At 40.1% G+C, this 27,588-nt stretch overlaps 1 protein-coding gene across 2 annotated transcripts; it reads left to right on the forward strand.

Annotated features, from left to right (window-relative positions):
* The first annotated feature begins 817 nt into the window (after positions 1-817).
* LOC104549257 (melanoma inhibitory activity protein 2) lies at positions 818-27,176 on the forward strand. Of its 2 annotated transcripts, none has more exons than XM_061997821.1 (24): positions 818-973; positions 2,596-2,727; positions 4,607-4,628; positions 4,742-4,830; positions 5,171-5,242; positions 5,960-6,070; positions 6,379-6,450; positions 6,855-6,959; positions 9,990-10,112; positions 10,674-10,797; positions 11,558-11,604; positions 11,790-11,880; positions 12,609-12,747; positions 14,595-14,696; positions 15,955-16,015; positions 16,335-16,370; positions 17,224-17,291; positions 18,301-18,383; positions 18,735-18,866; positions 20,732-20,881; positions 22,221-22,352; positions 24,134-24,210; positions 24,566-24,791; positions 26,658-27,176. In XM_061997821.1, exons 1-24 carry the CDS (start codon positions 947-949, stop codon positions 26,807-26,809), a joined length of 2,373 nt encoding a protein of 790 aa, XP_061853805.1. In that variant the 5' UTR covers positions 818-946; the 3' UTR covers positions 26,810-27,176. The 2 variants fall into 2 exon arrangements, with proteins under 2 accessions (XP_061853805.1, XP_061853803.1); XM_061997819.1 differs by lacking the exon at positions 818-973 and adding an exon at positions 1,487-1,659.
* Positions 27,177-27,588: the final 412 nt, after the last annotated feature.

Here is a 27,588-nt window from a genome sequence, read left to right on the forward strand (position 1 = left end):
GTTCATAATTGTGTAAAACACCGTTTTCTAAGCAAATATATAAAATATAAAATGGGATTATGATTGCTATGGGGATGTCTTAAATATCAAAATGTAGGGCCAGAGTGAAGGTGGGCCTTACTGGACATAACAGCACAAGAAGCAGTGCTGCCAGAGGAATGTAAGAAAAGGTTGATGGTTTTGCACTATCCCCTCTAAACAGAAAGGCAGTATCAGGTAATGTATCAGGAAACTCAAATTTAAGAACTTCCTGATTTCCAGTGCACTTACATAGATTCGAGCTAAATTTGTAGCACAGGAAATGAAAACTGGAAGGCTTTGCTTTTTTTGTCATGAATTAGATTGGATTCCAGTGCTCTTTCCATAGTTCAGCGCTATGGTCAAACTCATTCTTGTATTGTTTGATATAGCCACAAAAGCCTCTTCCACCTTCTGCCTGTCACCATGTCTTAGGTGGAGCCAGCTTCACAGGCTGGTACCTCACCTTGCATTATGAAAATGTGCTTAGCAGACATTAAAAAAAAAAAAAAGGTGTAGCTGAGTACATGTAAAAGAATACGGAAAAAATCATACAAAAATAGTTCTAGCGAATGAGGTGGAAAAGAACCCATTTCTATGTGGCACTGCAGCTACCGTTTCCAGCCTCTTCATTTGTGTAGCAACAGCCCCGGTGCGACCCATTTTTAACACAGAATCGCCCTTAGCTGCAGCAACCCGGCTGAGCTGCCGCTGCACAGCTCGGAGCACAGGGCGGGTTCCGCGCCGGGCGCCGGCCCGCCCGTCCGGATCCACCTGTTCCCCTCCCCGCCCCCGCGGCCAAATGTCAGCTGCAGGCCCCGGTCGGGAGCCCGAGCGGCGCGGCCGCCTGTCCCGAGCCAGGCCTGTCTCCGGGATCCAGCCTAGAGGAGCGGTGTTTTTATAAAGCCCCGCTGCTGCACGGCTGCGGATGGGGTCGGCAGGCGCCCCCGGCGAGGTGAGCGTCACTGCGCCTAACTTTAATGAGGAAGAGGAGTAGGTTGGCGGCCAGCGGCGCCACGTCAGTACCGGGGGACAGCGGCGGGCGCAGGCCGGCGGGGACTGGAGGCCCTTCCCGCCCGCTAAAGGGAGGGTCTGTCGGGAGAGGTCCCGGGAAACCTGCGGCTCCTCGGCCCGCACCCCCGCCCCGGCCAGCTGCGCCGCGAGGACGAGCCCAGCCAGCGTGAGGCGCACCGGCCCTCGGGAGCTCAGAGCCGCCTCAGGGGACGCTGCGGCTCTGGGCCGAGGCGGCCGACAAGGCCCGAGGCATTCTGCCGCCAGTGCGCTCCCCTCTTCTCCGGCGGTGGTGTCTCCCGCTCCGTCCCCTCCAGGCGGTGGTGTTGCGCCCCTACTCATGTCGCAGTGGTTCAGGCCACCGCCCCCATCAGGCTCTCCCGGATGCTCCCACGTGCGCCCGCGGCAGCAGTGGTTACGCCCCATTCCCCCCCCCCCCCCGCGGTGGTGCCGGCCGGGTGTCAGTGGCGGGCCGGAAGGCGCCGCGCGGCGGTGGGCCCGCGCCGCCGCGGTAAGATGGCTGCTGGCGGCCGCGGGGAGGGCTGGGGCGCCGCCACCGCCAGTCTGTGGCAGGGCCTGCGGGACAGCGCGCAGCGCTACTGTGGGATGGCCCTGGAAGAGGCGCGCAGGGTGAGTGCGGGACCCGCCGCTGCCCGGGGCCGGATCCAGCGGGAGGGACCCTCGCGAGAGCAGGGGTCTTGTGCGACGGGCTGGGGTCTGAGAGAATCGGGCCCGCACCGGCGGGGAGGCGGCGGCAGGAAACGGCGCGGGGGCGTGGAGCCGGGCCGGGCTCCGGGCGGCAGCTTGGCGAGAGCAGCGCGGGCGGGGTCTGAGGGGTCCCCGCGTCGCACGGGTCCCGCGGAGCCGGGGCAGTTCTTAGGGAGTAATAGAGGCCTCAGAAAGCCAGCGCAGGGAGACCGGCGCTCCCCGGTTTCACACACACGCGCGCCCCTCTTGGCATGAGCTGGGGGTAGTCTGGCCGTTTTATTAAAGAAATGGAGATAGAGACCTTATTTCACAACAACACGTTCTTAAACACAAGTCACACGTAGTCAAATGTGAGATGCGTGGAGCAGGTTGTCTCTTTGAGATCAGAGGAGTAGCATCTGTTTACAAAAAAATGTCAGCATGTTTTAAATGTATTAAATAATTGTCTGTGTTCCATACATTATTTTAGCATGAAGTTGGTTGAGTACATTTTCTTTACCAAACAATATTTCTACCAGTAAATGGTAAAATACTTACTAGTATGGATTATTCTAATGGTGAAAATGCACAAACACCTCAAAAGAGAACTTGCCATAGTTGGTAGATTCAGAAAGAAAAGTTTTCAGAGTTTTATCTAGTCATTGTCATACCTTGTTGGAACTTTTATTTTCTTCTTCACTTGATAAACATAAAATTTAAAAATCAAAAACATCTGTTAACCATTTTCTCAGAGTTTTTTTTAAAAAAAAAAAAGATGAAAAAGCCTTAGAAGTAAACTAAAGCAACATAGAACATCTATTTATGTTGAAAATATTAATCTCTTTTCCTTTAGTTGAGGCTTTTAACTTTCTTTTTCAGGCTGTGGCATCACTGCCTGAAGATATGAGACCTGGTCCTGATCTGTATGGTTTCCCTTGGGAAATAGTGATCTGTGCTGGCATCATTGGAGCCTTTACAATTCTCTTGTTCCTGTATAGAAGTTATCAATCAGTAAGTGATCAAATTACATGTAGATATGTGCAGTGTGTTAATGTTTTTAATTGAAACTGTTCAAGATACATAATACTTCAGAGTTTTAAGTCTGTTGTGAATGAAATTTGAATCCCTCTAAAAGAGAAACTGAGTGAGTAGTAGTCAGCTTTGGCAAGACAATGAGTGTTTGGATGCAGGCAAAGTTAACTGTTGTCATTTCATGCAACAAAACTTGCTTTTTGCATGCTCTCCAGGTGTTCAAAATTATCCCTAAAATATTTTCGTGGGATATAAATGTCTTTCCTGGGGGCTGTGTATTGGTGCATGTATTGATATCTCTGTAACAACCCTGGCTTTAGCTAGACCTGCTTTGGTCTCTCAAGGTAATTGCAAGCAAAAGCAGTCCAGATGGATTCCCATGAACGGAGGCATTGTAAAGCCCTTTGGACAATGACCTTGATTCTGTTCATTGGAACACTGAACCAATTTTAATGTGTGCTGTTTGTGAGCACTAAGCTTATGTCTTTGAGAAATGCAGTAGTGAAACCTTTTAGTGCACCAATGAGATTATATTTTTGAGGTAAGAGCTGTCTTCTATTCTGAGTAATAACAGCTGCCTACCATACTCTCCTTACTAAGAAAATGAAGTCAGTGTCCATAGTTCAGCTTTTTAAATTTCTCTGCAGTTTTTGCGTACTCTTCAATGTGATTTTGGTGCTAAGTGTGATAATGTTCACATTTGAAGATAGATTGTATTCTGTTTAAATTTTCAGCTATGAGCAACTGCATTTCTAGGGTTCCAACATCAACGTAGATCTGGAAAATGTCACCTTATCCTACAGCAGTGATTTGAATTGTCTGGAAAGGGATCTGTATTTGTTAATGTATCTATAATTTGGATTATTCCTTCTGTTTTCTAGCAGAATTTCTCTAGTGGTATGAAAGAGGCCTTTCAGCTGAAATTAGTCAAGCAGTGGCTCTAGTATTGTGCACACATGACTAAGGCAATAGATGCTGCGGAAGTTATTGATAGCTTTTTCAGTCAGCCATGCTTAGAACTCCGATAATTACTCTTTGAGGTATTAATGGTTACTTAAAGACAATGGGGTTTGGTTTTTAGTGTTTATTGGGTAATGATAGGATAAGATATGCTTATGACTTTCTTCCCCTCTTTTTTTCCTTGTCTATCCCATGGCTTTAAATGAGGTGGAAACAGGGAAGATCTGAGCGACCCATTGTATGTTAGGCTCATGATCCAGGCCCAGCCTTGAAAGGAATGCTGTGTTGTAAAGTTTTCGTGGTTCAGCCGAGTTCTACATCTTCTGTCCAGGCCATTTGTGACAGATTTTGTCCTGTGGATTGTTAGCTTTTGATTCTAGGGCACTAGGCCTTAGGTGGCAGCTGCTGATTTGGCACTTCAGAATTGCATTGAGTGGGATGCCCATTAAGTAGCAACTGTACTGCACCTTGAACTGTTATGTATAAGAACATGGGGGTTTTTTCCTCATAGAAAGTTAAGTCTGAGCTGGGACATGGAGCTTCCCCCTCCCTCCCCTCAGTTTTGGCTGTGCACATCCACTACTGCTTTGTGTTGGCAGTCATGGTTCTGTGATTACTATATAGAGATGTGTTACAAAGGTGATCCAGCTGAGAACTAACCTTCTTTGCCCTTTTCTCTCTGTTGAATTGAAGTAGGAGAAGGACTGGGCAAACACACAGCCACGGAGTGGCTAAGAGCAGGGGATACAACTGTCCATTTTTAACAGAAGCCTCTTTATATTAGTTTTTTTAAGTTCCATGGTTAAGCTGATCATGGAACCACAGATTAAAGTAAGTTTTCAGATACTATCCAAGAGTATTGGATCAGACATTTCAGTATTTATTCTTTTTATTTCAGGTTAGAAGTCGACTTTATGTAGGTAAGCTTATTTTTCATACTGTTTCTTTGGAGTATGACTTTCCTTTCTAGCTTTTTTTTTCCCCTCTTCTTTTAATTATTTGGATGTTTCAATATTTAACTGTTTTCTTTTAGGAAGGGAAAAGCAACTTGCCAATAAAATTGCTGAACTAGTTGAAGACAAATGCAAAATTCTTGAAAAACTGAGTCTTAGCAAAAAAGAGGTAATGGTCCTCATTTATTGCTTTCAACGTATATAAAAGTAAGATGCATAAAAACTTTAAAAATGATTCTTCAAGTGTTTTTTCTTGTCAGTGCCTTCAAGTGCAATTAAAGTGTTAGCAAGTTCTACCTTTAACTCTTAATATGATATATTTCACTGGAAGCAACTTTAAAATGTCTTTGTTTTATGACTCTGAGCAATCTACGAGGCTTTCCTGATTTCCAGGAAATTTGTGAATATTTAGGTGGTGGCTATGTTTCAGACTAGAGCATCCCAAATTATAATGCTATTGTTTGAGCAATTATTTTTGTATATTCTGACATGAAATATTTCCTTTTCAGTTTGAAGACTTAGGCTTGTCCCTGACGGATGGTAGTGTTATGAGAGAATCAGCAGACGCCTCTTTTCTTGAGGTAAAAAGATAAATGGAAGTTTAAGGCAGTATTTCAGGATATACTGCCCATATTGGAAAAAAAACCCAAAACACTGAAACTACAACAACCCCCCAAAAATCTAACAACAAAAAAAACCCAGAACAAAACCCTTAATTGTTTTGAGATCATTGCCGTTGTAGTCCAGGGTTACTGCAAGGGATGTAGAAGTGAGACATTTTAAGTTAAGAGAAGATTTTGTAACAATTGCATTAAAACATACTGATACTAGAGCAAATGTCATTAAACAGTATTTAATTTTTTTTAAAGTAAATTGTTTCTGTTTCTCAGAGACAGAAATCGCACATCTGATTTAATTATGTTATATTTTATAGGCTACTGGAGCATAGTTGTAAACAAAAATTGCCACTACATTGTTTATATCTTCCAAACTGAGATATAGTTGTGAAAGAGTTATGAAAAAGTGAATCAAATACCTAGCAGGCTCTGTAAAATTTATGTAACAAAAAAGCAAATAGATGTGTTCCATTCTGCACTTTAGATCCTATAGAACTAATTGTTACAGATTTTGTTAACATGCAAGAGTCTCTTCATTACTTGAGATTTATCTTTGATATGGTGACGTTTGTTAAGTGTAATTTGCTGTCATATTTAAAACATTAAAAACATTTTTATTATTTTATACTTCATATGTAATTAATATAAAATGTCTTATGTTGATTATCAAACTTGATTTAGGAAATGCGTGAAGAACTGAACAAATCAAACTTGGATCTCAAGCAAGAAATAGAGAATCTAGAAAAAGAACTGGAAGAAGAAAAATCTAAGCAATCAGAAAATGATGCCTTGGTAAGAATAAATAGAATCCTGTCTTTGTTACTAACCATTTAAAAAATAATTCTCTGTGACGAAGACAAACTCTTCTCCTTGGGTTTTCTAAAACAAAACCTGTGTTTCCCATTTTGTCGCCTCTCATACTCCCTGTAGCATATTAGAAAAATGACATTCATAAAGGAAAATAGTCAAAAGAAGAAAAACTGTTTTTACTCGTTTCACAGTAGAAGCTTGTAAATTTCAATATTAAAATGACTATGAATTGTCTAGACCTTTTTAGTTAAATATGTGGAAGAAATTATATGACAACTGATAATTTGCAGGTAGCTGAAATTCAGAAGAGGGCAGAGTCTTTACAGAACGAAGCAAAATCTCTCCAGTTGCAAATTGATGAGGTATGTCCAATCTTAATAGTTTCTGGTTTCAAGTCTTTGCAATTTGTCTGTTCTACATGCAGTTACTGTTTTGTTTGTTTGTTTTCTAGTAAAGGTACAGAAATAATATTCTATGTAAACCAAAAGACTTTAAAGCTTCGTACTTTTGTGTGACTTAGTTTAGCAACTTTGAATTTCATATAGTGATTGGTTTATACTGGGAGGTGGAGTTGCCTTCTTTTCTCTTTGCCTTTTTATTCCACAATGATACATAGTGTTGCAAAATTACAATCAACAAAAACCAATGAAATTGTTGAGAAAATGTGAGTGTATATAGAACAGAAGACCAATAATACCGTCAGGACCCCACTTAGGTCTTCACCTATACTGTTTAAATAACACACCTTTTTTTTTACTTCCCTTAGGCCAAGTCCACCCTAAAAGTGTATCAGATTAATACAGAGAGACTCAAGACATCCATTCAAGATGCAGTAGAGGAAAACTGCCATCTCCAGGAAAGTGAGAAACAGGTAGGCTCTTCCTAGTTATCCTTAGAAATACTGTATTTTCTGTGATACAGTGTAAATGTGATTTCTCTAGGGAGCTCATCCTTAGCATGCTTGTTAATACCCCTTGTGTGCTCATGTAAATGAGGTGAGGAAGAGGACATGGCTTTAACATGTTTTTGTGTTGGAATTACTTTGTCTGCAAATATCCCTGTTTTAAAAGGCATTTGATAATTAGAATTTGAGGGGAAACATGCATAGAGTTTGGTGAGAAAGAGAGCATATGGTAATGTAAGACTAGTAAGAATATTTATAAGACCTGAAGGAAAACAGAAAGATTTGAGCAAGTCCACAGCTAGGATCTTCTACAGAGGCAGAGAGAAAATGCTTATAATAATTGATACAGATAACAAAACAAGTTAGGAAATGTCAGAGTATGCAAAAGGCAGGTAAAAAACTCACTGTAGTACTGCTGTGGATGAATTCTTGGAAAGTCAGGTAAGACAAAGGGATGGAACAGACCTATTTCCCCGGTTTTATCTTGTTTATTTTCCTCAGTGCTGTAGCCAGATCTCAAAGAATGCTGATCATTTAAAAATATTCAACATATGCAATAGATGTCCTGTGCAATTACTTGTTTTACAATTAAATTATTCTGGTTTTGCCTAACAAAAAACTTTTAACTTTCTTTAATTTTAGAATGAGTACATCCAATATACATCCTTTTTGTTTATTTCTGTGAGGAGGAAGGGTTTAGCCTTGGTGTGTATGTAATAAATTTTGAGAAACAGCACACAAAGTTGTAGTAGAGTGGGATCTTTTTAAAATATTTTTCTCTGGTAGTTTCTTGTGTTTAAACAGAAATAATCCAGTTATCTGTGTGTGTATGAAAAGAATGTTCTACTAAAAAGTAGTACTTAGAATAAGATAATACTAGGTGCTGACAATTACTCTACATTTCATGTAAAATGTAATCTTTTTACACTAAACAAAACTAGGGAAAAAAATGAGTGAAAACAACTCTCAGGGTGTAATTAACTTGCCAGATTCCTAGATAAAACTTAAGGGTTTTTAAAATTCCTTATAGATAAAATAACCTGTGTATAGCAGTTCCTTAGTGGAATTGTTTAGGATGAATTACTGCACTGTAACTGAACTTTGTTGCAATTTATACTAATTTGAGAACATTTGGGTATACTGTATTTTGCTATGCTTTTTAGTAGATAAATAACCTGATAAGGGTTAATGGAACCTGATAAGGAAAAAAGATAAAGTATCTACTTTGCTTATTTGTGTTCTCTTTTATGAGGTAGTTGTAAGCATGTGTTAGTTTGCTATCTTAGAATATCCATATTCCTTTTTTATTTTTCTTTCTTTTTTTTTAAAGATGAAATTTCACTTAAGCTCAAAAGGTAACAAAGGTATTATTTGTTCACAGAAACTAGAGTACTTTCTTCTCTGTCCACTTGTACTAATGGGTCATAATCTTCTGGCACATCATATGTTAAACATTATAACAGATGTGCTGTCACCGATTTGTGATGTGTCGGAGAGAGGATTGGGCCTTTTAGTTTGAACAAGGGAACTGTTACTATAACTCCAAACTTTCTATGCTGTTGTTTTCAGGAATACTAGAAGTATATGTTGCTTTAGCTTATTGCAAGTTCTTGCTATTTTTCTTTATTGTAGTTCTTACAGGTGTATAAAGTCACGTAAATTTATTTTCTTTTTGGCTTCATGAAGAAGGAATCTCTTAAGTTTAGCTTCCCTGTGAGGATGACAATTCATGATAACAGTAGTTGTCTGTGTATGTTTTCTGAGCAGTATTTACATAAAGAGTATTTTTGTCTTGTCTGTAATACATAGTTTGCGTAATGCAAATTCATACGTGGCTCTGACTGGTGCAGTTATATGCCAAGTGAGGTTCATACAATTCTAGTCATTTACCTTTTGATTTATGCCTTCTAGTTTATCTTTGATAAGTAGTGTCCAGGCTTCCTTCGCTATTCGCATGGCAGTTCCCCTGTTCAAATACCATTTCCTGGTTTTACTTTTAATATAATTGGCTGTTAAGTTCTTGTTACTCAACATAGTTAGTCCTTCCTGCATATTCACTGCTTTTAAAGTGGTTGCCCTTCGTGCAACTTTAAGCAATATTCTTTTGACAGACTCCAAGACCACTTTTTTACTGCACTCCATGTTTTTGTGCTGCATGTTTTGTCTTAATAGAAATTTGCATCAGTTCAATTTTGTCCTCACAATATGAAGACATAGTTTAATTAGCTAATATGTTGCAGCGGTTGTTTTTAATGAACTGGTGTTAAAGGTTACTAATGCACTTCTGTACAGTATTTTTGTGAAATGATATTTTTCTAGGGGATGTCTGTAAAATGTAACCTTGGAATCTACCTATCTTTTTAGTCAACCATGGTTAATTACAAAGATACGTACTATTAGGTGTCAATTACATACAGTTGTTGTGACTTTAATTAACAGGGAAGTTTTCTTAAAATACAATTTAAAAACTAAGAGGTGGGGAGGAGAGTAGGAGAAATAACACAGTTTTGCATGTCAGGTGAACTTAACAGCTGTCTAAAAAGCTTCTTGCTTTCCCTTACCTCACTAGTCCCTTCCAGATTCAAAAGACACGGATGCAATTTCAGAAGTATGTGTGTGTATAGGGAAATGAGTGTTCTCTTTCCCAATCATTCCCCAGTGTTCATAGCTGTTAAAACAGTTGTCATTATTTTATATCCATTGCGATTGTCACATCAGAGTTTTAAACCGAGTAGACTATTAACTGACCTTATAAATGTTTAAAAATACCTTATCAACTAATTCCAATGGAAAGCTATTGCAGATAAAGAGACTGCACAGTAACATGGAAGTTTTCTTTTTCAACTCTTGAGGTTTAACTGTCATCTAGCCTATCTTTGTCAGTTGTTACTGATGGGTGGCAGGTTAAAACTCTGCTTACTTATAGATGATACATATACTGTTCATCCTTGATTCTTGGTTGCAGTAATTATGCTAATCTCGTATTTCCCTTTTTAGCTTTTACAAGAAGCTGAAGGATGGGATGAACGTTTTGGTGAACTAAACGAACAAACTAAGATGTTTGAATCTTCTAAAGCTGATATTGAAGAAGTATTGAAAAATAAAGAGAGTCAAGTCAAGGTAAATTGTGTGTGTTGAATCAAATTACTCAGATCAATGCTAGCCATTGAGTGCCAAAAAAAGTCTAACAACCTCTCCTTGTCTTAAAATGCATTAAACTCTTGGGTTTTCGTTTTCTGTCTCCATCCTCTAATGTTTTTTGCTAAGCGAAAAAGGTTGCTTAGCAGCACAGTGGAGCAGACTTATAGCCTTGGAAGCTAGCAAGTTAAATAAGTCTTTTAGTTCTAATAGAGTAATTGGTTTTTTTTTTTTTTTTTTTTAATTTGGAGCATGTAAGTCAAGAATGTATTTTTCCATGTGTGTACCTTATATACATAAGCCCTGTTAAAAGCATACATACTTGGCTATCTGAAGAGCCCTCAGTAGGGCACACCCGTTGACTTGCAAGTATATGTTTTAATAAAAAAATAGTATCTGACAACTAGAATCCTGTATATGAGGCTCACTTAATCTACTAAGGGAAATGAATCCAGAAATCCTGAAGAAGCAGTTGTAATGGTAACTACATTTTCATTGCTGCTATTTATTTTAGTGTTTGTGGTTTGTATGGGCTTTTCTTAGTCACTGACACAGTACTTACTGAAGATGAAGGACTGGGGTTCAGCGATAAGAGAAGATGATGACTCTGAAGATAATCACTGGGACGTCGATATAAGGGGTGAAACAGAGAATGGAGAGCCCTTAGGTATTGTTTGTATAGCTTCTTATTTTAGATATTAATTTAATAGATATTTTAGAAATATAGAACCAACGAAGTTGGAAAGTGGAAAGATTAACTTTGTAGAAGTTTTATTTTCATAACCCAACCGATGTTAATCGTGTCACTGTAATCTGTGGAGTAACAACCTGTGCTACTGTTTAGGAGTGTGTGGATATAGCTAAAGTTGAACATAGTGTCAGAGACCAATGGAAAGATACAGTGCTCATTCTCTTGCAGAATGACTTTAGCCTGTGTTAGCATTAAGGAGTGATTCTCATACATTTTTAGGTGGAAACCTTGCTTTTTTTTCTCTGGAAACTCCTACCAGCAGTAGCACTGTGGGTCCTTAGAGCCTAATTTCTGCTTCCTTGTCCTTACAAGGTGTTAATTGTTGCCAGCAGTATGGTAGCACTGGAATCAGTGGTGTAGATGTGGGTCTCTAAAAACAGCAGCCTAGAAGGGCTTTTCTTCCTCCATTTTCTTGCTGCAGCTTCTTGTTACACTGATGCTGATTATACTGTAGGGCACGTCTCAGTAAATCTTATAAGTGTGTATTCAGCATCTTGTTTTTAACATGAGCATTTTGAGTCTGATTGACTGGCAAACAAAACATTAGAATATAGGAGATCCCTGCCTATTTCTTTTCTTTCAAATATGCTATGCCAAAATAAAGTAATAGTAGTAAGATCTGTCACAAACATTTTTGTGCTTTTTATGTGACATGATGTTCTGCTCTGTCAATCAGATGATCAGCAAAAACGAACTGTAAAGAAATTGATCTATGCTGCAAAGGTACGTGATTTTTAAAGAACTTGTTGGAAGAGGGGAAGCTGGAGGAAATATATGCAATTTTAATGATTAGTTTAATTGCATATTACAAAGTTCGGCATCTTTTAATGTTTAATTACAGAGTTTTGCATGCAAAGAGTTTCTGTTAATCTTAAAATGCTCTTTTAAAAAATTTACTTTGATTGTAGTTAAATGCTTGTTTAAAGACCCTGGAAACAGAAAGAGATCAAATGCATTCAAAACTGTCTGATGAAAATAAAGCTAAAGAAGAACTAACAGGTAATTAAATATTGTTTTGCCTTTAGTAAGATGCTGCTTTTCTAAACAGTGTTACAGACTGCAAGCGTTTCTTCCAGTAAAAAGTGAACTAAGTTTACATTAATAGCTCTATTTGAATTTTAAAGGACTTGTTTAAGTTGCTTAGCTATTTAAAATATTTTATTTTTGGGGTAAATCAATCCAAGTTGCTAAAGCACCATTTGCAGATTTTGTTGTACTCTGTTGGAATATTCTATAACCAGTTTAAAGGGTCTGTTTAAAGGACAGAACTGATTTTAAATTTGAAAGATGTGATAGTTTGACAAATCTAATTTATCCCTTCAGGCTACCTCATGTGAGTAAATCTGCAAGAGTATATGGTGGTCCTGACTTTACTCCTTAAGTAGAATAATTGCAATAATAACAGCCCTAAATGAAAAATTCTATTGTGAGTTACAAAACTGCATTGTTTTGAAAGAAGCCTTACAATTTGGAGCAAAGACTAGAGACTTTCAGAGCTGCACTTTGTGGCAGAAAGAGAGTATAGTTGTTGTTTTCCCATTGAAAGGAGCAATACTGCTTCCCAATTTGTGTAGTTTCTTGAAATACAGTAACGTGTTACTTTTTATATTATGAAATTAAGATAGCATCAAATATTTTTACAGACTTCCTATATACTAAAATATTGCAGATATTTTAATTTCGTAAAAGACGTGATGTCCTAGTATAATTATCTCTAAATTTGACAGAACGTATAGAAAACCTTCAAAGTCAACAAGCTTCCTTGCAGTCTGAAAATGAACGTTTCGGAAGTGAAGTTCAGAAGCTTCAGCAGAAACTTAAAGTGATGACTGAACTCTATCAAGAAAATGAAATGAAACTGCACAGGTGCTGGTTCCTCTTTTTATAGTCAATGCTTACTGATTGATTTGAATGTAACTTTGGTTTGGGGGCTGAGAATTACTGAAAATTTGAATATTGCTTTCCAGAGTTTTCTGAATTGTGAAGACCTTGTTATGTTACACCTTCATGTAATCACATGTGATCACAGTGATTTTATAGAAATTGTTTTAATGAAAGTAGCGGTGTATTATTTTAGGACTTTTCCACGAGCAGTTAGTAACTAATTTTTTAATCTATGAAATAAGGTGGGTAGAAGTGTAAAGCTTGATTTATTTTTATATTAAATTAAGATAGGGTGTAATACAGCTAAAAAAATCATTACAGAAAGATTATCACTAGCTGCTTTACCACATAAAATGCACCTCACAGTTGAAGAGAGCTAGGAGTCTCAGCAGATAAGTGATGCTATATATAAAACTAAGAGTTAAAGCACAGGCAAACTAACCATTACCAGTAAGCAACATAGAGCCCCTGGGAATCAAGCTTTCCTCACCAAGAAAGATAGAATTTGAGGGCTATACTGTCTGCTTCACAGTCAACACGATAGTAGGGATTATGACTTACTGATTGAAATCATAAGTCTGTTAAGGACTAGAAATAAAGTTGATTGGGATGGGGCATGTAGTAACCTTCAGAATTGTGTATGTGGGACAGGGAGGGAGCAGGGGACACCATTTTAGGGTATGATGGTAAAATTACAGTTTTACTAGGCAGATACTATTTTTTCAAGACGCAAAAACAATCTTGAAGGCAGCAAGAGAAGCAGCACAACTCTTGAACCTGTGCTGAGTAGTATGCAGGACCTATTTGAAGTTTTATTTTCAATAATCTGTAACATATGTATATTTGCGTAGATATTTGCCTGTTTTATAGATTCAACAAAACCCAGAAACTCACTACGTTAACATTTGTTTTAAGAAAAAAAGCTGGTGTGGGGCAGAGTGGGAAGGAACCTGTTAAAAAGAAGCTATAATGGGCGGTCAGAAAGAAAAAGTGTTTGCAGACTGTGTGGATGATATTTAAAAATAGCACACTAAAGCTCAGCAAACATTTGCTGCTTATCAAAGCCAAAAAGGAGTGGGGAGAAGCTGATGTGATGAGATAGTATCAAAGAGGATATTAGTATTTAACAGGGCAACTTCTAAAGGCCTGAGGTGTGTTTAAACAAGGGAAATAGAAAAGTGGGAAGTGAAGGTTGAGTAGAAGAGTTCAAATCATTTTCAAAAGATCCATGATTTAGGTCATTTGGTTGATGAAGACTGCTGTTTACAGGAAAATTACCAGTTTGTCCATTCAGAGCTGTAATATCCATGAGTGCTCTGCAGAGTTACCTTGTGCATAACTTATGGTCTAGAACATGGATTTTCTCTTCTATAGTACTCGATCGGGCATAAAAATAGAGGAACCTGGAAATAATATTTTCCTAATAACTAATAATAGCCTTTTCCTTCTTTGGAAAATTATTTTAAATATAAAAAAGGCATCAGAAGAAATCACAGAAAGTTAATGTAGTTTGGGTTTTAGTTTGTTTGATTTGTGGCTGTGTTGTGTTTTGGTTTGTTTTTTTTCCCTGCTGCAAACAAATATTCTTTGAGAATATGGATTCTTTCCATTCCTTTCAGGCATAGTGGTAATATAATTGTTTCACATAGAACACTTAATGAACTGAATAAAATAATACGAATACAAACTAGTGCTATTTATGCTACTTAGTATGTTGCCTAGAAAGTCTTTCTCTGGATACCTACTATGTGTTCATCATGCCTGAATAATTGGTGAAGTTTCTGTTGACTTGAAACAAAATTAACCATAGTTCATGATTTTTTTTAAAGGAAGCTGACAGTAGAAGAGAGAGAACGCCTACAAAAGGAAGAAAAGCTTTCTAAAGTAGATGAAAAAATCAATCATGCTGCTGAAGAACTAAACAGCTACAGGTAATGACAGATTTTAGTTGCTATAATTACTTATTCCAAAATGAACAAAAGGCAATAGAGAATTAATACAAATGCCAGCATAAGTGAGTGTATTTTTTCCAGTTCCTTTGTCGTGTGTGTGTGTGTGTTACATGCTAGTTTGTGTGTAATATAAGGGACTTATTGCTTAAAAAATGTGGGTATGGAAGATTATTAGGAACTTTTCTTCCATTTGAATGTCACTGGTATTGACACATTAGCATTAATAGAATGGTAAGAAGAGGTTCTGTAATTTAGTTCCCTCTAGTCCTCTTTACTGAGAGAGAAGAGAACGCTGTAAAACAAACAAAATGTTCAGTTTTTCTATAAATCCTAGCAAATTTCTGTTGTATGGTTATAGTATTCTATTTCTGTACCTCTAAGCTTGTCAAATAGTACTATTGTTCAGAAATTATTTGCTAAACTACTGTGATGTGGGAATATTTTCTTTAGCTGTTTTTTAACTCCTTTGCTCTGTTTTGTTTCATTAAATGTGTACCTCTGGTTCATTTCTGTGGTTTCTCGAACTATGTCATAATTCTTTAATCTCTCCCTTCAATATTTATGGGAGCATTGGCTCTTAACTAACTGATTGTGATCAGATTGTGAGTTAATTAGATTAATCCTTTCTCTAGAGTCTAAAGTTCTTGTTGACATTTTTATTGACTTACTCAGAATGTGAACTTTGTAGAGATCTTAATTTTAAAGAGAGTATTGAAATTGCAAATATGGAGTATAGCAAAACAATGAACGTCTCTTAGGTCCACTTGTGGAGAGAGTGTAGAACCTAGAGAGGCTGTGTGCAGGGCAGCCGGCAGCAAAAGTACCCTCATGCTTCCTGTTGTCTTGAAATACGTTAGTGCGAGTGACAGTCCCTTGGGACTGACACAGAGGCTGACTGTGGTGGCTAACAATAGTGCCAGCTCCAGACACACTGGTACCTTTGCTGAGCTGAGTGAGGCTGGCTGTTGGGACTCGTGGTGGATATCCTTTACCTTGGAAACAGCACAGCCAGGGAGATGATGTGTTTTTTTGGTTCTGGTCTTTTGTTTACATTCCTGTTTGTGCTTATCTAGGGCCTGCTACAATTTTTACTGTCCCAAGGACCTAAGAGACAATACTTTGGGATAAAAAAAAAATCTTCACTGTACCTTTTGTTTACTGCTGGTTTTTTTACTGGATTTAAAATTAGCTTTCTCTATATTGTATTACAATGTCATAAACCCTGATTTTGTTACAGACAGCGAGCAAAAGACCTTGAAGAAGAACTAGAAAGAACGATTCGTTCTTACCAGAATCAGGTACGTGCTTTGTCTTATTTATCATTGATGCCAAGTAGGAGGGATGTTATTGAAAGAAATACAACTTTCAGACAGGCTGTGATACTCTCTGGCTTGGTGTTGTTGGATGGCTGTTTTTTTGCTTCCCCCTTGTTCATGCCGTCTGGTTTTGACTGACTCAGTTTCATAGCAGAGATCACCAGATAGCTTTATTACAAAGTTTAAGTTTGGATGTCACATCATAAATTGTTCACACTCATCAAATTTACAAATAAAAGCACATACAGTCTTAAGTTTTCTTGTTTTAGATGAATAATGATCTAATGAATCTCTTTCACAGATTACTTCCCATGAGAAAAAAGCTCACGATAATTGGGTAAGTTCCAAATACTGACGTTTTTGAACTTTGCAAATCTTCCTTTTCTGTGACCTGAATAGCTTCTTTATTAATACAAATGAACTGTATCACCTTTAGACATACCTGTCTTTTGCAGAAATACACAAAAGCATGTCAGAAATACCTCCAGCATACGAAATCTGGATACCTCTGAGCAGAGTAGAATGATGATTTTCCATAGCAATAAATCTGCTGGAATAACATGTTACCAAGTTTGTGACATTTTGCTAATAATAAAAGCTTTTGGCCTTGTTTCAATGCCATTTTAATGTTTTCTCTAGATATACTTCACTCCTTTTATCTACTAATAGGAAACATTATGTCCTGTGAGAACAGTGTGTTCCCTTGACAGCTTCCTAAGAATATTGCTACAAAATCCATTTTTATCTTTTTTTTCCCAAGCAGGAGACTTCAAAATATCTCCTGACTAATACATTCTTCAGTTGCTCAGTATGATCTGTGTAAGACAGAATCCTGCTCAAAGCTGTGGCACCTCATGGTTGTTATTTGACATTTTTTAGCTATGTGATTTTAAAATAAAAATTTCTTGCACAAAATTTGGGACTTTAAATCTTGTACATATACTGGAGATGCTTCAAAGCATCTATAGGCAAAGAGTTTCATTTCTGCAGTTTTAAGAACCTGCAGAAAAGCCAGATAATTCCTTAAACACTTAGGTAGTAGAGCTATTTCATATGCTTTGTATCTTGTGAAAATATAGTCCACATCCTTCAGATAGGATAAAGATGTCTTGGATCTTAGCTCTATCACATTTAAGAAGTCCTTAATAAATAGCAATATCTAAGCATCTAATTTTTGTCCTTTTCCAAAGCTGACGGCCCGAGCAGCTGAAAGACACCTCAATGATATAAAAAAAGAAAATGCACATAACAGACAAAAGTAAGTGCAATCCTGATCTAGTTCTAAACAAATGCACTTGGGCATGTGAGTATGTTTTGGATTTATGCAATTTGGTGTTTTCTAGACCTCTTAGTCAAGTGTAGCCCGAACAGGGCAGAGATAGGACAGTGTCCATTGGAGTTCTGAAAGACAGGAAGTAATTTGATCATTCTTATAATAATAACACGCAAGGAAGTAAGAACTTAAGAACTTTGTGGAGTATGGAAATATTTCAGGAGACCAGCAGAATGTAGTACTAGAACTCAAAGGTTTTGGGGATTTGATGTTTGTTTGATTTTAAATGTGTATCAACTAGGTGTCATGGTTACTTAATCACAGAATCTTAAGGGTTGGAAGGGACCTTGAAAGATCACCCAGTCCAACCCCCCTGCCAGAGCAGGACCACCTAGAGTAGGTCACACAGGAACTCGTCCAGGTCGGTTTTGAATGTCTCCAGAGAAGGAGGCTCCACAACCCATCTGGGCAGCCTGTTCCAGTGCTCCATCACACTCACAGGCAAGAAGTTTTTTCTTGTATTTCTTTGGAACCTCTTATGTTCCAGCTTATACCCATATCCCTCTTGTCCTATTATTTGACATCATTGAGAACAGCCTGGCTCCATCCTCCTGACACTGGCCCTTTATGTATTTGTAAACATTAATGGCATTTACAGCTTCTCTCAGAAGTTAATAGTGACCTATCAGATCACATAGTAGTGGCCAGGAGAAACCTTTAGATGTGAATTTAACTAATAAATGGAATGTTACTCATGTGTAATGTCATGTTAGAAATTGTGACACCTAACGTGCTGCTTTGACTTTTGAATTACAGTTTAAATACAGCAGCACAGAGAAATACTTTCAGGAATTTTTAGTTCAATGTTCCATCTTTTTTTCGATTTAGGACACTTTCTTAACCCTTGAAGCAGAAAGTCTAGCAGTAAATAGTGCAGTCTAGTAGAACTTTAGCACTTCACAGTATTTACTCCTTTTCCATTGTTCATTTGCAGATTAACTGAAGCAGAATTCAGACTTGACCTTTTAGAAAAAGATCCTTATGCTCTTGATGTTCCAGTGAGACCATTTGGCAGAGGTACAGTATTGAATTGTAAAACGGAGCCTAATTGGTTCGGTTTATGGTTTTGTCTCCCAAGACCTCCCATATGTAATTATTTGAGAACTATGTCTTAGCCATGTGTGTGTACAAACAAGTCCTTTAAAAAAATATTTGGGTCATAAGTGAATCTAGGTCATACCAAATATTTTGTTGAAACTAAGAGTGTTGATGAGAGTAGACTGGGAATATGATGTGCGTGGTAACTAGAGCACAATTTTAATTTCACTTACACATTCAATTTTAAACTTCACCTGAGAAGTTCATTACTTTGTGCAGTTTGCTAAACTAAATATTGTGAACTTGAGTATTTTGTTTTAACTGTTCCAGAGCATTCCCCATATGGACCCTCACCAATGGGCCGGCCTTCATCTGAAACAAGAGCTTTTCTTTCCCCTCCAACTTTATTGGAGGGTCCTTTAAGGCTTTCACCTATGCTTCCAGGTGGAGGAGGAGGAAGAGGTACAATTCTTAAACTTGAAAATGTATCTATTCTGGATTTCTCTCTCCTCTTCTATAAACCTGTCACACCTTTTCCTCTTGCTGGTGACAAAAAAGTATTAAGACAACCAATTCAATATGAACAGATGATTGGATGAACTTTTCCTGTTTTCCAGCTTGTTTCTAAAAGCTGTCTGATGTGTAACAATACAGTGGAAAATGTAGCTGCATTAGTAGGTTAGTCAGTGGATTCACTTTAGAAGCATGGTTTGAGAAAATTGAAAAGCCCAACTTAATCAGTCTTGGTTTATTTCTCAGACAAATAGGACTCTGCTGAAATAAACTTGTGATTTTGAAGTAAACAAGAGTCACTGGTTTTCTGAAGAAAGAGTACTGCCACATCCATCTTGTTGGTCTACAGTCAGTGAGAGGAGGAGGAGGGCACCTGCATTGTCAAAATGTCACAGTGTTATTTGGGGTCATGATACTAGAAAGTTACTGATTCAGTAAATTGTTTTCTTCCCTTTGCTCTAACTTTGAGGCAGTCATTATACCCGGAGACAGTTTTGTCTCTAGTGATAAAAGGGACCAGGAAGGCTGTGTGTAAGGAGTAAAATTCAGAGAGTAAGTGAAAGCAAGCCACAGTGTAAGGGAAGAAATAACCCTGTTCCTTAATGTTCTTGAAGCTGCTGGAAATAGTGTTAGGGAAATGCTAGAGTGGAGTTCAGCATCTGTTAACAGGTAATAAAGAAGCTATTTAATTTACTACTGTGGTTACACCTGTTGAGACCTGTACTTATGTAGTAGGAAATATGTCTAAATATCTCTTCTGTTAGGATTTCACTAATCAACATTGATTTTTTTTTTTTTTTTACAGACTAGCACGAACTGTTTCTTACCTTTTTGGAAAAAACATATCCCAGTGCATGTGAAAGTTGATTAATTTTTCAAGTCAGAAAAGTTTGAGATTGGATTGTTCAACTATAGCTATAAAACATACAATCAAAATTGTACTTGACAATTTATTTGTATAGAAATGAAACTTCTTGAGGTGTCCAATGTGTCTTTAAATTGTCTCTCAGCTGTTGCTGCTGAGGTTGAGCAGAACCTGGATTTCAGGATACAGTGTTAGCAAGTAAAGAGGCTATGCAAAGGCCTAACTACTGCCCATTTCACAATGGAACACTGATATAACCTGGGCAGATTAAAGAAATGGTGTGTTAATGCCAGCTACAGAGCAATTATAGTGCTCATCTCACTTTGCATGGTATAGGAAATGGCTTCAAATTTTAGGTTGAATTTTGGGATAGAGAATGATACCAGAACTCAGTATTTTTGTCATTTTTCAGACCAAAACTATTTTAAAGGAAGTTTGCAACCTAAAATCACTGTTACAGTTTCTCTTGCACTTGGATATGTGTTGACTTGGTCTTCTCTTTTTTTTCTTGAATAAAGAATTAGAAAGAACCATAAGAATATTGGATATGATGTGGATATTTTCTTACGACATTGACTTTCAGTGTGCTAAGTTTTAGCTTGATTAGCAGCAGGTTTTTTAGCAATGAGACAATTTATCGTGAGGGCACTAGTCTCTCGGATTCAAATGAACTGAAACTTTTTATTCTTCTTTAAAAAACAGTTGCAGGTACTCTAGGTTTTGCCCTCTTGTTGAATTTTGGCATTGCAAACAAACCTTTTAAACACTTCTAGTAAACATAACTAGTCATCAGCAAGCAGCTGGAGAATCCTTTGGAGCCATGTGCCTCTCATGTCTTGGCAGTGTTGGCATTACTTGATTTATTTTACTATTTTCAGACTTAATGAAGAAAGCCATAATTGAGGGTTTAAAATATTTGGGTAAATAACTATCTGATTTCTCCAATTAGGGTCCAGAGGACCGACTGCCATGTATGACATCGGTAACGAAAGAGAGCTAAGTTCTGATAGATTAACTGATCCCCACAGACCACCATCAGATACTGGATCCCTGTCTCCTCCTTGGGACAGGGAACGCAGGATAATTCTGCCTCCGCCAGGTATAAAAATCTGTTTAGCTACCATATCGGTCAAAAAATGGAGTTACTGACCTGCTGTGTATATATTTTAAGTATTTCTTGCTTAAAATATGAAACATTTTTCTTGGAGCTGCATGTGCAACTACACTGGAAAGGTTTTTTTCAATAGTAGGTTTGTTTTCCTTCTCCAATGGTGCAAGTCACTTGCACTTCTATGCTTTCAACACTGTTAGTAACAATATATATGTAAATCAGCTCTTTGACTTCATCATTTTACTGGGAGTTTTAGTGCATCAAAAGACCTGTCTGGGTTGGATAATTAATGAGAGATCTGAGAAAGTAAAAAGTTTCAGTAGTACATTAGCCTTTAAACAAGTAAAGAAATGCTAGCTACTGTTGGAAAAACACTGTGTTTTTCAAAAAAACATTTATAGGGATAGTACAGGAGTACCATGGTACAATCATCCTGTTTGGTACATGTTGACATGGTGATACTGCCTCTTGGATAATTAATTAACTACAAAGTCGGTCTTCATTCTCACTTCTTCAGCTAAACATCTCTATTGCACATTGTCACTCAGGGAAGGCAGAGCTAATTCAAAGAGGATCCTATTGATACTTCTCAAGTGAACAATGCAGAGGCAAGGGCAACCTTCCTATATAGTGTACTAAAGAGGCAAAAATGCCACAAGTTAACAATAATGTGAAGTACACAGATTAAAGTATCTTAGTTATTAGCTGCAGCAAACAGTATTTTAGTTGCTACACATCTGTGTGAAAGCCTCCTCAGGACACAGTGTCTCACTTGCCAGATGTGATCTGTGGACAGGGTGCTGCCAAGATGCAGTCGGTCTCAAGGTCTCCTTGCCCTGAGCCCTGTCCCCCTCACCTTTGCACTTGGCTCTCACCTACACGGTGTGTCGTGGTGCTGCGGCACAGGCAGCTCCATCCGATGCCAGGGGCTGGGTGGAAACACATGACAGCACTGTGAAACAGAACAGGACTGGCTTAAAACATGTAAAGCTCATTTAGCCTTTGACCTTCACTGCTATGCTGAACCTTTGTTTCAAGGCCTCACTCTTCATAAATAAGGCAATCATGACTTTGAAAAGTCTACTGTATGTTAAACCAAAAATTAATGAGCTTTTTCGTTTGCAGCTCCTTAGAAGCATAAGCTGTTGTAGATAATTCATGGGATGCCTGTGTTGGGGAATTTTTAAGATTTGTTTGCTCACCCTGATTAGTAGTGGTTCTGGATATTTACAAGAGCATAAAGTATCCAGAAAATTCTGATCTAAAATTGTATGGAATGTGGGGAATAAATCTTTACTGAGCTGCTTTGCAATTTCTTCGATGTTAGGTGAGCCTTACACTGATGCAGTTCTTCCTCCTCGAAGACAAGAAAGATTTTTCCCTAATCCTCCAAATACTGGAAGACTTTCTGGCCCAGCAGAACTACGAGCTTATAACCTCCAGTCTTTTGATAAAACAGGTGGGAAATGCTTCCATGATACTGTCAAAGGGAGAATATCAGTGTGTGCTGACTATGCATAGTAAGCCTTGATAAGAGGACAACTTTGTAGCTAACACAGACCTCATGTTCTGTTGTGTCAAAATATGTTTACACCTGCAAGTCTCAATGCAGTTTTTCTCTAGCAGACTCTTCCATCAGGTGGGTGGAATTCAATGAATGGTAGTCAAGAGGTTGGGGTATTTTGTTGTCCCTCTTCACTGTTCTGTATGTTAACCACATGGGATTGGCCGTGAGTCTGTTTTGGACACTCCCATGCTGCTCATGGCAGCGTTAAAATGTCCCAAACCCTTACTTGCATTTTCATGCCACATTTGATAAAGTTAGAGTCAATTTGACTGAAAGAATAACAGCAAAACTTTCAAACATGCACTGACTTTGCATACTGAAGTAGAAGGTCCTGAGGTCACGTTCAAACTGTTTCCCATACTTGCAGCTTTCTGTAGTTCACAATGTGGTTGCCCCTGGCGGCATCACACGATAACACTGATCCAAGTACCATTTGGTTTAAATTGGCTGATACATTAATTCTAGTTGGTGATACTTAGCAAGAGCCAGAAGCTCAGAGGCAAAGTTTTGGTGACTTAAACCTTACACTGAAACAGTTTGAGAGCTTAAAGCTTTAATACATATTAAGCAGTTTTCATCCTTATTTAATGCCTATTAAGTCACATGTGTCTGATTCATCAGCTCAGCTGAAGCCATTAAACTCAAAACAGAAACTTGCCACCCAGAATTCAGTTAAGCATATGATTAGTAGTGAGGTACCATCTTTGCCCAGTATCTGGCAGTAGGAGAGAGAATCTATATTGTTTTGTGTAATAACGTGAGAAGTGGGAAGGCTGAATTTTGTTTTGGGTTGAATGTTCAGTTTTTACAGGGAATTGTTCTCCATTGGCAGACAGTTCTATTCTTCAACAGTCAATCACCTTCCCACCCTTGTCCAAGCCTCTCTGTGTTTCATTTCTGCTTTTCAACGCTTTTATGTTCCACTGAAGTCTTTCTTCTAGTGCCTGGACACTGACTAAAGGACAGGAGAGGTGCACTGTCTGCACACACTTGTTGCATCCATTTTTACTTGTTTCTTCGGATGCTGACAAGCAGCAATTAAAAAAAATTAACAACATTATTTGGCAATTCAGAAACCACTTAATGGAAACAGGGTTTTGGACACCCTTGCTGCCAGCATGTAGCAGGTCATTAAGCATGTGTTGCTTTTTAGAGGTACATTATTTCAATGAACTTGGGTGAGTATTTGTAAAGACAGCAAAAAACATCCAAATTAAAAAAACCCCACCCCATCCAGCACATAGCATCTGACTTCAGCACAGCAACATATCTCACAGGGCTGAAATCCAGGCTCCAGCTCTGAGTGAATGAGCTACACTTCCTCAGCAAGGTGATCTAACTTTAAAGTGAGCAACATAAACACACTTTCCTAAGCTGGGCTGGCTAAATCTACAAAAACTATCAGCTTGAGGCAGGTACCTGGAACAGGATACAAGAAACTGTGTGGGAAAAGCTGCAAGTTTATAATTCAAGGGCATGTATTGGAAAAATACTCGGCCGTAGCTTTGTGTTCCTCAGTGCTCTTTCAGCCTGCCCGCAGAACAAGTGCTTGCTACCTTTTTATTTTGTACTGCCTTTCTCCTTGCCTGCATATTGTGATTTGAGAAAAAAGACTGAAGTCAGTGGTGGAGAGGAGGGCAGCACCGAGTAACTTCTTGAACTTTTCCATACAGATGGACAGGCATCTTCAGAGAACAGCCCACGACCAGAACCAAGCGGAAACGAGATGAAAGATCATTCTAACTTTGGCGTAAGTAACTGGACAGAAACTTGATGTAAAGAAGCTGTGAGCAAAATGTGTCTCTAGTACAGTGCTCACGTCGTATTGCATGATGCAGTCCAAATTATAAAACTAGGTGGATACTTCTATCACAGCATTTACTGTCCTGTGAATTAATTCTGATGAATGACTAGTATCATACCTGCTGAAAAACATTGCAACCCAAAAGGAGAACCTATGGTCAGTCTAATGGTGCGTGCACATAGCCTTGCTCGGGTCTGTGCCGTAGCTGAGGCAGTTGGAGCTGGCTGTTAGCTAGTGTTGGAGTGGGCCTGATGGCACTGGGGCTGTTGCCTCTCCTCAGCCTGTGTTGGTTGTGTTGCAGGGCTCACTACCTGATCCGTCACTGGCACCTGAAAGCGAAGCCATGGGTTTGGGCTTTGCTCCTCCGCCTTTCCCTCCAGTGAGACCCCCGCTGCTGCCTGTGGATCCCAGAGCTCCTTTCACGAGGCGAGGGCCGCCCTTCCCACCGCCCCCTCCCGCAGCTGTGTATGGAGCACGTGACTGCTTCCCGGGGCAAGAGCTGGGGCTGCTGCGCCCGCCGCTGCCGCGTACGTAGCACTGGGGATGATGGCCACTGCTGCATACGTAGCACTGGGGATGATGGCCACTGTTGCGTACGTAGCACTGGGGATGATGGCCACTGCCGCCTACGTAGCACTGGGGATGATGGCCACTGTTGCGTACGTAGCACTGGGGATGATGGCCACTGCCGCCTACGTAGCACTGGGGATGATGGCCACTGCCACATACGTAGCACTGGGGATGATGGCCACTGTTGCGTACGTAGCACTGGGGATGATGGCCACTGCCACATACGTAGCACTGGGGATGATGGCCACTGTTGCGTACGTAGCACTGGGGATGACGGCCACTGTTGCGTACGTAGCACTGGGGATGATGGCCACTGTTGCGTACGTAGCACTGGGGATGATGGCCACTGCCGCATACGTAGCACTGGGGATGACGGCCGCTGCCGCATACGTAGCACTGGGGATGACGGCCGCTGCCGCATACGTAGCACTGGGGATGACGGCCGCTGCCGCGTACGTAGCACTGGGGATGACGGCCGCTGCCGCGTACGTAGCACTGGGGATGACGGCCGCTGCCGCGTACGTAGCACTGGGGATGACGGCCGCTGCCGCGTACGTAGCACTGGGGATGACGGCCGCTGCCGCGTACGTAGCACTGGGGATGACGGCCGCTGCCGCGTACGTAGCACTGGGGATGACGGCCGCTGCCGCGTACGTAGCACTGGGGATGACGGCCGCTGCCGCGTACGTAGCACTGGGGATGACGGCCGCTGCCGCGTACGTAGCACTGGGGATGACGGCCGCTGCCGCGTACGTAGCACTGGGGATGACGGCCGCTGCCGCGTACGTAGCACTGGGGATGACGGCCGCTGCCGCATACGTAGCACTGGGGATGACGGCCACTGCCGCATACGTAGCACTGGGGATGACGGCCGCTGCCGCATACGTAGCACTGGGGATGACGGCCGCTGCCGCATACGTAGCACTGGGGGTGACGGCCACTGCCGCATACGTAGCACTGGGGGTGACGGCCACTGCCGCATACGTAGCACTGGGGATGATGGCCACTGTTGCGGACGTAGCACTGGGGGTGACGGCCACTGCCACGTACGTAGCACTGGAGGTGACGGCCACTGAGGCCACGTATGTAGCACTGGGGGTGACAGCCACCACTGCCATGTGCAGGGGGGAAGGTGCCACACTGGGTGGTCTTTGGCACCTGTCTGCACATCCCACTGCTCAGTTCAGCTAACAGCGACCATCGTTGCTGACTGAGGGGAAGGAAGTGTGTTGTACACTTCCTTTTTCACAGTTGCTTGTATTGGTAGAGTTTTTACACATACTAGCTTTGGCTGGAAAATAGTCTGCACCCACTGTCCAGCATTTAAAGGATTCTTTGCTGACAGAGGAAAACAAGCTTATCTCAATTCTTTTCCTCCTATGAGGTTGCATCATACTTGATTCTTAAAGTTTCCACCTTTAGCATTGAGGTATGCTAATACCTGTGCAGAGACATGCATTTGGGACGGGTTTGCCTTGGGGTTTTCATTAGTGCAGCAAGATGTAAGAATCGGAGTGAAAGGCTTCTTTCTCCCTCGTGCTCTTCTTGGATTAACCCATGAAGGTCTATGCCACTTATCTGTCAAAGTGGCTGCAAGGTAGAAGAGCCAGAGGTGGCTGCAGCACACCAGAGCTGGCAGTGGTGGCAGCAGCCCATTCACAGGCAGTGACCGGCTGCTGCCCTGACCCCATAACTACCAGGGTCTCCCTTGTTACTGTTTAGGCAGGCTACCGCTTGAGCAATAAGGTATGTGGAGTAGGAGGAGCAGGTATGTCTCTGTTGTTGAGAGTGATACTAACTGGACTGCTCTGATTCTCTCACAGTAAGAAATCCATTTCCATTGAGACCTTATCCTCACTATCCACCTCAACGACCTGGATTTTTGCCTCCACCACCTCCTCCTGAAAACAGAAGTGAGCTGCCTCAGTCAAATCCATCAGCTGCAGAACCACCAGAAGCACAGCGGGAGGATTGATAGTCATGTGAACAACACACTGAACCCTTTCTGGCATTGTCCCTTACATTAAGTAACTGTTGTTACTTAGATATATATATAAGCTACTTTGCTCAAATTGAAGCTTAATAGAAAATTCTCAGGATAGTATTTTGTAAATAAAGAATGAAATAATTATTAATTTTGTGAATACGTGATTTCCACTGTACAGTAGTCATTTTAATTTAAGTATTTCTAACTTGAGTATAAAATTAAATCATGTGAACTGTATTTTAAAAGTCCAGCTGCTTTGTCCTTGTTGAGCTGTACAGGGAATCTCTGCATGCCAAAAGTGATGTTTGCTGCTTTACAAACAGAATGTGAAAACAGATTGAGATGGTTAATAAAAGTCTGCTGAAAATGAAGGCAATGTCACTGGTGCCACAGTACTAGAGGAAGCAGTTGAAGGGGAATTATTGTCACTCCCCACTACATACATACTCAGTTAATGACCTCAGAGGCAACCTGTCAGCTTTCACAGCTTCACAGAATGGCAGTTGTCCTTCCACTACATGGGGAGGGAACAGGAAGTGGAAATGCAAAGCAATGTTTTCCTCACTTTTCAGAACTGATAGTGGGGGTAGTGTTTCACTGAAGATGTGTTTTGCTGTGACAAGGAAGGAAGGAGTCATAGCAGTGTGATGCTTTGGCACCACCCAACCCTTGCCTTGGAAAATGTGTGGCTGCAGCAAACTAATATTAGGGGATTTTACTGTCTCAGCATGAATTCAGTTTATTAGTTCTCAGATTTTAACACTGGC

Source organism: Colius striatus, chromosome 6 (assembly GCF_028858725.1).
Source record: "Colius striatus isolate bColStr4 chromosome 6, bColStr4.1.hap1, whole genome shotgun sequence".
Lineage (NCBI taxonomy): Eukaryota > Metazoa > Chordata > Aves > Coliiformes > Coliidae > Colius > Colius striatus.

Bases quoted from the DNA above. Each gene is read 5' to 3' on its own strand.
- LOC104549257 (XM_061997819.1), top strand. From the start codon at position 1,546: ATGGCTGCTGGCGGCCGCGGGGAGGGCTGGGGCGCCGCCACCGCCAGT. The intron at 5,243-5,959 runs GTAAAAAGATAA...AACTTGATTTAG, and splicing joins CAGACGCCTCTTTTCTTGAG to GAAATGCGTGAAGAACTGAA. The intron at 6,451-6,854 runs GTATGTCCAATC...TACTTCCCTTAG, and splicing joins TCCAGTTGCAAATTGATGAG to GCCAAGTCCACCCTAAAAGT.